At 35.9% G+C, this 12,394-nt stretch overlaps 3 protein-coding genes across 3 annotated transcripts; all 3 read right to left on the bottom strand.

Annotated features, from left to right (window-relative positions):
• Nucleotides 1-4,163: 4,163 nt before the first annotated feature.
• On the bottom strand, nt 4,164-7,967 carry LOC149725395 (motile sperm domain-containing protein 2-like). The gene is made up of 6 exons (XM_089892548.1): nt 7,826-7,967; nt 7,150-7,305; nt 6,653-6,739; nt 6,203-6,412; nt 5,614-5,777; nt 4,164-4,947 (listed from the first exon to the last, which is right to left on the bottom strand). The coding sequence occupies exons 1-6, from the start codon at nt 7,896-7,898 to the stop codon at nt 4,897-4,899; spliced, it is 741 nt and encodes a 246-aa protein (XP_089748674.1). The 5' UTR covers nt 7,899-7,967; the 3' UTR covers nt 4,164-4,896.
• LOC149725394 (glutathione peroxidase-like) lies at nt 7,918-9,744 on the bottom strand. The gene has a single exon (XM_089892553.1). It carries the CDS (start codon nt 9,520-9,522, stop codon nt 8,929-8,931), a length of 594 nt encoding a protein of 197 aa, XP_089748679.1. The 5' UTR covers nt 9,523-9,744; the 3' UTR covers nt 7,918-8,928.
• Nucleotides 9,745-10,593: 849 nt separating this feature from the next.
• LOC149725393 (uncharacterized) lies at nt 10,594-12,271 on the bottom strand. The gene is made up of 4 exons (XM_089892561.1): nt 12,118-12,271; nt 11,702-11,816; nt 11,247-11,381; nt 10,594-10,877 (listed from the first exon to the last, which is right to left on the bottom strand). The coding sequence occupies exons 1-4, from the start codon at nt 12,118-12,120 to the stop codon at nt 10,750-10,752; spliced, it is 381 nt and encodes a 126-aa protein (XP_089748687.1). The 5' UTR covers nt 12,121-12,271; the 3' UTR covers nt 10,594-10,749.
• Nucleotides 12,272-12,394: the final 123 nt, after the last annotated feature.

Raw genomic sequence — 12,394 nt, 5'->3', positions numbered from 1 at the left:
GAAACAAAATTTTATATGAGTGTAGTTTATACCCAATAAAATAAAACAACTGTGTCCATCAATCGCCATTTTAGGTTTTTAAATTTATGACCGGATTTAATTCCATATTACTTGCAGTTTTTAAATACTAGGATTTTTCGCCAAAAAGGTTTAAAAGGACTTGAATGTACTTTATCCGGTGTTCAATTTTAAGCCAGTGTTGGCACATTATACCACAATGTTTGCTTATTTACTCAGAGAATATACAATTCAAAACCAAATATCATAGGTTAGTTTTCTGCACTGCACTTACTGGTAAAATTACACGTTCGCTACGGTGTGTATTCGGTAATAAACGCGCATCGGGGCGTATATAATGATATACTGTGAGCGCATTATAAACGTACCGAATTGACTCCGAGGTTTTGATATTCAGTGAAGCTGAAACTTTGGCAACCCTAAGTTAAACAAACTATATTCATACGGCTTACGTTAAGCCATCAGTAACGCACAAAGTGACTGTTTGACACAAACGCTAAACTTAGACCGAACTAAAATTGGAACACTTCAATTTATTTTAATAAACTTGAGTGATTTAGATATTAAATTGTTCAATAAAATCACGTTCCCGCTTTTAAATTGGAGTTATAAAACGAGATACAGACTGTCATTGACATTTTATACGAACGATATATAGGAGTGGCAGTCGTTTCAAGACGTTAAGTGGCCTAAATGAGCATATAAGAGGATACAAATTGCAAAACTAGATAAATTTGCTTTAAACGCCCAAAACACGCGTTTAACAAACCTTCAATAGGGTGGGGCAAGTTGGGACACCGTTTTATTTTCTCGTCTCATTTGGTAGCGGACAAAAAAATCAAAAATTATAAAGCCGTATCGTCACGACTTCCATGGACTGTTGTTAATTGTTTAAAACAAAATTATGATGTTTGAATATTATGTGCTAAAGGTGTCCTATCCTCCTCCACCCTACTATCTTACACTTATTGAATTTCTAATGTTGATTACTTATATAAGGTGCCTCGGTGGGTTAAGATGGTAAAACCCTAAGTATTAGGGCAATGGGCTAACAAACCTACATTCCAGCCTTCCCAGGTCTCAGCTGGGCTGTTTTGGACCAAATATAAATGCTTTTACTAAAATATTGATACGTAAATAAACAGTGACGTAGCCAGCCTGGTATGACGTCCTAGTTAAAACGAGCGTAATAATTACGTCTTTACGTTTTAAAAATTTTGAAAAGTTAGTAAGGTGATATACTTATTTTTATATCTTGAGAAGTCCTAAGCTATATATATTCATGCGTGTAAGATCATTTTGCCAGTTATTTAAAGGTAAATTTATCGCGGACATTAGGTGTCAATCAAGGGGTTAAAATGTGGGGATTTTCTCAGTAGCGAATAAGTTCTACGATGAATAACCCAGTGGTTTGCAAAATTGTTTGCAAACCATTGCCGCTGCTCATTGCTGCCACCACGCGGACGGTTTGCAACCGCGCATTAGTTTGCCATGATGACGTCATTGTGTACATTTTAAAGTCGCGAGTGTAAAAAAAGCGAACGGTACGTTCATATGTTTGACATTGGAGGTTTTTAAACAACCGACTACAGCATAGGGTATTAACGCGCGTCAATCTATTACAGTGAGCAAACACGTCAAAGTATTTGCAGCAAACAGTTTTCTCGTAACCATTTCTATTTATAGAAATGTAAACACACGATGTATTGTGTGGGGGAGATATGATTCATAGCTCAGGCGTATTTAAGTGAAGAATTCTTTACAAGAATTTGTAACATATGCGCTTGTTGCACCATGTACCTTATGCCCACTGTCGAGTTATAACATGGGTGTATTCCTATAAACCAGACACACATGGTGTATTTATACACCTCGTGCTCACTGTCGAGTTATAACATGAGTGTCTTCTTATACACCAGACACACGTGGTGTATTCATACACTTCGTGCTCACTGTCGAGTTATAACATGAGTGTCTTCTTATACACCAGACACACATGGTGTATTCATACACCTCATGCTCACTGTCAAGTTATAACATGGGTGTCTTCCTATAAACCAGACACACATGGTGTATTTATACACCTCGTGCTCACTGTCGAGTTATAACATGGGTGTCTTCCTATAAACCAGACACACATGGTGTATTCATACACCTCATGCTCACTGTCAAGTTATAACATAGGTGTCTTCCTATAAACCAGACACACATGGTGTATTTATACACCTCGTGCTCACTGTCGAGTTATAACATGAGTGTCTTCTTATACACCAGACACACGTGGTGTATTCATACACCTCGTGCTCACTGTCGAGTTATAACATGAGTGTCTTCTTATACACCAGACACAGGTGGTGTATTCATACACCTCGTGCTCACTGTCGAGTTATAACATGAGTGTCTTCTTATACACCAGACACACGTGGTGTATTCATACACCTCGTGCTCACTGTCGAGTTATAACATGAGTGTCTTCTTATACACCAGACACACATGGTGTATTCATAAACCTCATGCTCACTGTCGAGTTATAAATGTATTCTTACATAAGATAATAAAATACAAAGCATTGCCGACGTTCATTGAAACTTTTGCAGCATTCTTATCACGTGTTTTTGTGTCCTAGCACCTACTACGACGTCACAATCGTTGTTATCGCGTAACAGAGTAGTTGTACAAATACACACAAACAACGGGGAGTGTACAGAACAGCACCGCTTTTGAAAGGCGCAACCGTGGGACAAAATATTGAATACCGTTGTGGCCTAACCGTAACTACAACATAAAACAGGCGGCAACGAATGGTAATTTCCCTGGCCAAGATTTGAACCCATACCTCCAATAACAACTACTTACAAAAAGTAAATTGATTATGTTTTCGGATAAAGTAACGAACACGATATCAATTGAAACAACGATGAAACAGGATTTAGCAACAAAACGACAGTCGTTAAAACACGCTACGGGTAAAACTATACTCATGTAAAAGGGTTATAAAAGATTGGCTACTAAACCTAACATTCAAAACTTGCATGTAACTTCATTTCAGATAAAGCATTTTAAATGATAATTTTGAGCACTAAGTTACTCGGCCGAGATTCGAACCGAGTACACCATAAACTATGTTTATACATGTCAATCATCACAATGTGACGTCATACCGGTAAAACAACCGACAATAAAGTTAAATAGTTTACACAGCTGCTTTAATTAAATCGAAAAAGAATGTGATGACAGAAACGTATCCACCACGTCTGCTGTGCTGACGCCCGAATATGTATGAATGTAATTTATTAATCCTCACGTGACGGGGCAATCATAGTGAATATACACCGAGAAACGAGTGTTTGATTTTTGTATGGCTGACAATTTAGACAACCCATTAGTGACCAAATAAGTGTCTTGCCCAAGCCCACATACGTCCATAATATAGTATTTTGGCACAACCAGCAAATATTTTGCAAACCATTATACCGACACCCACAATGGTTGGTGTCGTGGCTCGTAACCAGCACCCTCTGCCCTACACACGACCGCTTTACTTACTGCGCCACGGCGACGTACAAATGACCTCACAACGGGTCAAGCCATAAATCTTTGGAATGCAAGTTAAAAATTTCCCACTCCAAATATGGTGCTGTGTGACGTAAGCCTAAATATGCGGTCATAGTCACATAATGTTGCGTCATATTCTGCAAGCTTGACTGCGCGTGTAAGTTTGTTATGATCGACCTTCACCTCAATGTAGGTGTCAGTTTACACAGCCAGTTACGGTGAGCTGAATACAATGACAAACAAAACTATTCATCAAATTTGAACGACCTTTAATAAACCTTTTTACTGTCAAACAATTTCAATCGTTTCAAAATTCTACCCCGAAAAAAAATCTCGTAGCAGTGGCTGTATGGTTTGGGCAGGAGATACGTGGTACAGGCTCAACGCTGTCACCTTGCGGGCGTATGCATCCTGAGGCAAGACCCCTATAGCTCAAACCCAGTGGTCACTAATGGGTTGTCTCAAATTGTCAGTCATCCAAAAATCATCTTTTCCAACTAACCACAAATTTACATAAATGATAACTTGACAGTGAGCATGAGGCCTAAGTACTGACCTAAAGCTGACCAAACACAAAACAAACCAAAACATAATTGTTTTTGAATAAATCTTGAATAATAAAAGTTTCAACAAATAATAAATTGCTTCATTTACAAATTAAGTCACTTTAATAAAAAAGTAAAACAATTTAAATGAATAATTACAGTGGTTGAAACAAAAAACCTGGCCCTTTTAGGCAATCAACGTGGCAGACATATTTGTATATGGCTGATAAAAAATGTGTTTAATGATTTTCAATTACTTTAAACTGCAAGTTTTAATTACAAAAGATTATTCTGAAATATTTTTAAATTGTTAGTTAAGTTATAACCTATAACCACCAACGTTTTCAACTGGTTAAACCTTAACATTATCAGTATTTTTATGCCAATTTAAAGTTAGAGATTAAAGGTAATATAATTGATGCTACGGCAACTTAGAGTTGCTAAGTAAAGCTTGCTTAATTAGGAAGTTGTGAGTTAAATAACATTTAGAGCCTATTAGTGTTTGGGGCTTTGTGGGCTATAGGGTATAAGAATTTGTGCATGGGCCAATACAATACAATCTCTTTATGTTTAGAAGATTGGGTTTAGCACCCTTTAATTAGGGAAATGAAAATAGAAACCATATATATAGGTAACAACCTAATTGAAGATAGTATGTACGTTTCTAGAATAAAAATCAAACAAATAATAAAAAGCACACAAGTTTTTGCTAAAATCTCTATGGTATAAATTTTTGCTAAAATCACGATTGGTGTATACATTAGTGCACACGTGGTGACTATGATTCTAATTCATCTGGAAATGGTGGGTAGCTGTACTCAAATGATTTCTGTAACATAAATAGACACGTTCAATACAACGCTAGTGGTCTGTGGTTACCTAATGCTCTATTGTACAAACAGACCTCAAAATTCTTTGCCACATTTTGCAACCTTTTATTCTATATGGGTGAGGTCTACGGTAAAGCAATGGAACTGCGTTTATATCAAAACACTTTGGTAAAGTAACTGACGAAATGACACCTAGTGGTAACCAGTGTGTTATAACAACTCCGCTTAAGTTCAGCTTTTTTGTAAGTTGATTTTAAATTTTCAGAAAAGGCGAAATTTCATTCTTTGTATAAATAACTTGTTTCGTAACGGGCATTTCGTTGTTAATTTCACTCTTTACCTTGTTTAAAAATATTGCTCTTTGATTTTAAAAGTATTTATTTTGTATTTTTAATTATTATGTTTTCTCTTCAACATAAAGATAAGTTTAAGTTGACTTTTTATATATAGGGGTCCACTGGGTTGAAGCAATTTTCATCTTGCACAATGACAAATACGCCCACAAAGGTAGCAGAACGCCCACATAGGGCTACAAACCTCTATTTTCTATACTAAAGAGACCGTGCAACCATTGGTGCCACTTATAACATTACTACCCTGCTATGGACCTGGACCTTAAACATGTGGGCAACACCAGTATATTTACAACAAGGCACACAACCCACCTTGCCCCCCATGCTCTCGGGGAGGTTGTCTTCATCAATATACTTGGTTATCTCGGATTTCCCGCACATAATCGTAACTTCTCGTTGTTCAGGTGACAACATCTTGCTTACAAGCTTCCACATTGCGTTCAAGACACTGGGCAGGTTGTAAATGATGTTCTTTTCTGGATGAAACAATTGTAAATGATGGTTTTCGGAGTAAAATAAAACCACGTTAAAAGGTTAATGATTAAATAAACAAAGTACGGAAAAACACTGGTGAATGGGGTATCAAAACATTAGTACTTTTAGAATGAATTGATAGTGCTCAATTAGACCTACAATATTCCTGGCAGCAATAGCTTAAAACTTGTCGTTTTTTAAATTGGTAAGTTGAATATTAAAATCTCAGGTGAGGTCCCATGGTGAATGCGCATATAGAATGGGATATTGGATCCCTTGCCTAAATCTTAGGTGCCATGATGTGCCTCACTGTATGATCTCACCCATATAGACTAGAATGTACGTATACAATGTTGGGGTAATGGATCTCTGGCCTAAACTCTAGGTCCCCTAGCCATACCTAACCATACGTAATAAAAATACTCACCTAACAAACCAGGGAACCTTGTCGCAAAACAATCGATGATAAACGTAACGAAACCCATATCGCTGTTGAACAAACTTGACCCTGTTGTGTCCATAATGAAAGTCACTCGCTTTCCAGGTTCAGCTTTCTGTATACGAGACAACCATAACATCATCAACTTCTGGTTCGCTTCTTTGTCCTTCTTCTCCATCTTGCCAGTCCTCATGTGCACTGCCGAGCGGCGGGAATAAGTCAGTCATAATTAAAATATAGTAGAATAAGGATATAATAGAAAATTTGGGCAAATGGAAGGTATTTATCCTGCTGTCGGGTAATCACAGCCGTTATAACACGGGTGTTCTGTTTCATAAACTTTCAGCTCACTTAGAAGTTACTACGCATTCAACTTTTATGGATTGTTTTTTCATGGCTGACAATATTGACAACCTATTAGTCATTAAATGCACTTACAAACTCTGCAACCATTAACATCCCGTCCAAGTAGGAACATGTAGCCTTTCTTCATTGTTTCAATGCCAACTATATCTGGTGTGAGGTCTGCATGGTGTGATGACATGTTAGAAATAATTACTGTTGACATAATGGATTATCATGTGTCATGCTGTAATATAGGTTTCTGTTGCCGATTATTTAAGATGGATTAATACAGCTTAGGGTCAAGTTAGGATACTTTTATGCTTATATAACAGCCACAATTTTTAATTGACAATCTTTTCCATACTATTTATCCATAGCATAATTTAACAACTGTTATTTTGCTGTTGATTCCTTTTCTTTCATCTTAAAAAACATGATCTTTATTATCGTTTTCAAAGGAATAATTATTAATAAAAACATAATGTTATCTTGGGATGGAAACCAGATGTTTCAAAATCCAGCATATATGGTAGCTTCATACACCCCATGCAACATCTAATTAAACACCACATGGTCATTGCAACAGTTACCATTAATTTGGTTGTCCTTTCTTATTTTAAATGATTTAACTGCGAGCTTTACTGCTTCAGGTATAGTTTTGGACCATTGTACGTAATATGAAGTGTTCATATCATTGTTCATGAAGTCGGTCACGTCACGCTCATCATAATCTTCCTTGCTTACTTCTACAAGGTATGTATGGGGTAAGATGGAACACATGAGTATTTATCAACGTATTTTGTAGGTGCTTGGGCAAATTGCCAACTATGGCCAGCATTTTATAATTTCATATCATGGTTTTAATGTTTACCAATAGGAATTAACTTTATAAAAAGTGTTATGAAACCATTACACTACAAATAGTGTTTCTTGACCTTTCATGAGTCCTGTGCCAAAACAAACAAAGCCACGTAATTCAAAACTATGCTACCACCCCAAAGGCATAGAACATTGAAACTTCAGTAAGATAATATAAGGTTGGTATTTTAATAAATTTAGGGAGAGGTGTTTTTGAAATGTGATGTGTGGCTTAAGTCTGCAAAAATACACGTTTGCTTGAACAAAAACAACCCTTTTCGTAATTTTTTTGCAACAATGGTCTACGCAGCTTAAGTTTTTTGATAAGGGTGAATAACAATTAATGCCACAAAAACTAAGTTATTTAGTAATAACTTGGGATATCACATGTTAACTTTAACAAATCACCTTCCAATGCTGTCTTGACTCCACTTCGCGCCTCATCCAATTTATCCTGGCTTACAATTGCAATCACACTCATGATAACTACTAACAACCAACTAATTATAACAAACTTGTATTAAACCAATTTGGAAAACACACAAACTTACATTAGTTATGACATAACAACCAATGTTGGTGTACTCACTTACCAAACAAAGGTCATTATGACATAAGCAATGTTGATCAAACTTAATCTTCTCATTGAGTTCCAGATTAAGTCGTCATTAGTTAAGTTTGAGCGTTACAAGAAAACAACAATAATTACAAATAAACTACCAATCAAATATATCATAGGCGCCAAACTTTGATAATAACAGAGTATGCTATATTATTCAGACACACAACTTAAACAAATTTGTAATAAACTTGTAATGCTACTTTATTTTTCAGGGTTTGCCTGCATACCCTGCCACTCAAGGTTTGGCGCCTATGCTTAGCATTAACAACTAAATTATTGCTGATAAGACGTAAACATGTAATACATCTTGCTGACTTGAATTAATCCAGCAAACTTGCAACTGAACTTTGTCCATGAGAACTTGGCCAATATTGACAAAGTTGTAAACGTCATATGATTTATGAACTTTATACAAATCATGAGTTTGCTACGTATTTGGATACTCGGGATTAAAATACTTCACAGTTTAATTAATTCGGAAGCAATGAATGAAAATACTGATGTTCTGCACCTTTTTAGTGATCTTGTTGCATAATATGGTGGTGAATCAAAATGTGAAAGTAATTAAATATGATGAGTTAGTAAAGGAAGTCAGAGTTCAAAGATAAATTGTATTTATCAACAATATTGTAAAGAAAGGAAGAAACAATGTATTATTAGGTTGACATTATTTGTATAAAATTGCTTTAGAAAAATACCCTGATTTCACTAAAAAAATGTTTTGAATAAATAGATTTTTCAGTTTAACATGTTTTCTAATGTTTTATTAACTTAATACTCAGCAGCTTTTCCAAAAAGTTAGATAATTTTATGTGGAGGATTGATTTTAATTTTTAAACATAAATTTCCCATTTTTTAAACATATCTTTTCCAGGTATGATTTAACTGTTTATTGTTTCAACAATTCTTCAATATCTTTTACCATATCCAGTGGTTTAGCATTTGGAGCAAATCTCTTGTATGGAATGCCTTGTTTTGTTACGAGAAACTTAGTAAAGTTCCATTTAATTGCATTGACAAGTGTGCCTGTTGTATTCTTGTGGGTCTTCAAGAACTTGTACAAAGGAATTGCGTTGTCTCCATTTACGTTAATCTTAGAGAATAAATCAAAGGTTACGCCATAATTTTCCGTCGCAAACTTCTTGATATCAGCGTTTGGTTTTGGTTCTTGTTTTCCAAATTGGTTGCACGGGAAAGCAAGGATCTTAAGTCCTTGTTGTGAGTACTTTCCATACAACTGTTGCAACTGCTCATAATTAACTTTTGTGAACCCTCATTCAGAGGCCACATTGACAATAATACAAACATGTCCTTTATATTTCGACAATGACACTTCTTGGTCATCAATGTCATTCACTGTGAAACCATAAATGTCTTTAACATCTTTTCCAGCCATGCTAGAAGTTTCTTTGCCAGGGAGCAAGAAATAAGTGAGAATGCAACTGAGCAGTAATATGAATAGACTATGTTTACACTTAGGCATCCAACACCCTGAAACAATTCAGGTTATTGCGTAATAAGACAGCATTATTAGTCTATTATCACATTAATAGCAGAACATAACATTAAAATGAATGGCTAAAATTTCGGTTTTGACACTACAGTTTATGCAGTTTTAGTGATTTGATAGAAAAACAGCTAAAATAAGATCTTTAAATTATTGTTACTTTCTATAAATTGTCTTATTTTGACACATAAGCCCTTGTTTAATATTAAATAATACAATATATATAGTGTTACAGCCAATTGCAACCAGCTAGCAATACCACAGCATTATAAAGTAAAGTTTGACGCTTTAGTGTTAACATTCTAAATTATAAATAAATAAAACACCCCAGCTGCCAGCTTCTAAATAAATAAACAGCGACGTATAACGGTATATACTTTGCATTAATATACAGAGATCTAATCACTTAACAATGATAACTATCAATGAATGTGCTGTTCGATACATCCTGACAGGATGTACTGCATTACACGTACTGAAATTTCCGATTAAAACAGCAACGCCTTTAACTGACCATCTGCTGATGTTGCAAATTAAACAAGATATCTGAATGACGTCATTTAATATTTACTTACCTGATTAGTCACAATGACAATGCAGAAAAATAGTTGCTAATAGATATCAAAAACCCAATCCTGAGACTTTTTTTGCTTGGGACTTTTGTAAAATTGTATATTTTGAAAAAAAACAACACAATAAACTAGTTTCAATTGGCGTAAAGCAGAGTCCGTATTTAAACATATATAAACATGTTTATATACGGACTCAGCGCGAGGCTATAGGCTACAGAGAACATTTAAACTTGATTTAAAAAATTAACCAAACGCAGAAATGTAGGCTATGCATGCACAAGTTTCATTTTACAAACTATCTCACTACAGTTAAGGAACCTTTATAAAAACATTACAATTCGTGCTATCTTATAACCGTGATATCTCATTTGCAAATCGTGCTAACTCACTTTCAAATCGTGCTACCTCCAGGTGTGAAGTTGCAGCTTGCTGTCAAACTTGGCTTAATTAAATGCAAGAAAGATACAAGCCCCACTCAATGTACGCTCGCTATTCAATCAAATGAGCAAAGTTGGTAAAAATGTGTGCGATAAAATTCATAGCAATGTCGGTCCCGTTGAATGAAGGATTGCTAACGTGTGATGTCATAAAAATACATCATGTGTGGCTGGTGTATAAGAAGATAATCCTATTATACAATCGATTCCATATCTTCAATAATTTCATCGTCCGACAAGTTTCTGTTCGTACGGTGGCGCTCAGGAGTCTTGGAACTTAAACGGCGAACACTCAAACGTCGCGTTTCAATAATGGAGCTTCCTATGTGGTTAAAAATAACATTAAATATTACAATATTAAGACAAACATTACTTTTAGGAAACAAACGAAACGCTTTCATTGAGTTGCTACTCGTAAATTAGTAACTGGCGCAATGTTATAATCCTCGCAATTAGAGGGTATCGGTTCGAAGCCCAATGATGTTACCATTGTAAACGTACATGTGTCCTTGGGCAAGACACTAAAAGTAATTACGCCAACCCAGTCTTCTCTATAATAACATGAATTGTCAGCCATTGAAATAAAAAGAATCCCCACAAATTTTCCACCCGTGTTATAACGACTGTCGATGTCCCGCTATGCGAGGATAAAGACTATCATTCGATTTCCATAAACTTCACAATAACTCACTTGAAGTTGAGCCGTTGGACAATATGCTTCCACCAAATCTGTATCGTTTCCTTAAGTTTCTTTTCTTCCTGTTTTCCTCAATCTGGGCCCTCGTGCGTGGGATACGACATTTACAAGCACATGCACAAGCGACTACTGTAATAGGAGTAGTATGTTGTTGAAATAATGAATGTAACTTATTTATTATCGCATGGCGGGGAAACGACAGTAGTTATAAACACAGGTGTTCTGTTTCATACACCTCGTGCCCGCTTACAAGTTACCACATATGAATGTAACTTGTTTATCATCGCACTACGGAACAACGACAGTAGTTATAAACACAGGTGTTCTGTTTCATACACTTCGTTCCCGCTTACCAATACCATGTAGCCTATTATTGTTGATTGTTTTCTATTACAATTAATACCATCATTGTTACAGCAGATGCCTATATATAACTTGTTTCACTTCACCTAGTATGGAGATTCCCCCAACACATATAGCAATAATATGCCACAAACGGAAATCACCAACAACTTTTGTCTCACTGTTGAGTCCATCATCTTGCTTGTATCTGTACTCTGCGTTCTGGAAACAATAAAACTATGTTCACCCTTTATTTTATTCGCTTGTATCGTCCCATTTTGTGACAAACAAAGAATATTTACGTAACTATATAACCCCATCCGCACGATTGTATAACAGCGTTGTTCAGAACACGGTCAGGAAATACGGGATATTATGTGTTAACGGTATCCACCTTACACTACAGTACGATAAATGAGGTCTACGATAACAGTATGTTAAAAAACACGGCCCATGCCAAACACCTCTCCTAAATCCTTGTGTTTTATCCCGCTGTCTACAATGCACCGATGTTCACACTTACCATTTCGACCGCTTGCTTTGAATAAAGTCACAACATTAAGTTTCGTACAAACCTGTTGTCCCATGAGTAAACATGGCAGCCAATCAACGGAACATGTTTTACCATGTCAATTATTGCTATGTAGGTTACTACTTGCTTGTGTAAGGTGTCACTATCGTTGCACACATGGTGTATTCATACACCATATGCTCACTGTCGAGTTATAACATGGGTGTCTTCTTATACACCAGACACACATGGTGTATTCATACACCTCATGCTCACTGTTAAAATATCA

The sequence above is a fragment of the Ciona robusta genome, chromosome 14 (assembly GCF_009617815.1).
Source record: "Ciona robusta chromosome 14, ASM961781v2".
NCBI lineage: Eukaryota > Metazoa > Chordata > Ascidiacea > Phlebobranchia > Cionidae > Ciona > Ciona robusta.
The sequence above is the reverse complement of the archived record's forward strand: the minus strand, read 5'-3'. Positions and strand labels throughout refer to the sequence as shown.

Bases quoted from the DNA above. Each gene is read 5' to 3' on its own strand.
- LOC149725395 (XM_089892548.1), bottom strand. From the start codon at position 7,898: ATGAGTGTGATTGCAATTGTAAGCCAGGATAAATTGGATGAGGCGCGA. The intron at 7,306-7,825 runs GTGATTTGTTAA...CATACCTTGTAG, and splicing joins AGTCAAGACAGCATTGGAAG to AAGTAAGCAAGGAAGATTAT. The intron at 5,778-6,202 runs GTGAGTATTTTT...TGTTTCATCCAG, and splicing joins AAGGTTCCCTGGTTTGTTAG to AAAAGAACATCATTTACAAC.
- LOC149725393 (XM_089892561.1), bottom strand. The intron at 11,382-11,701 runs GTGAAGTGAAAC...CTCCTATTACAG, and splicing joins TGGGGGAATCTCCATACTAG to TAGTCGCTTGTGCATGTGCT. The intron at 10,878-11,246 runs GTGAGTTATTGT...TTAACCACATAG, and splicing joins GTCCAACGGCTCAACTTCAA to GAAGCTCCATTATTGAAACG.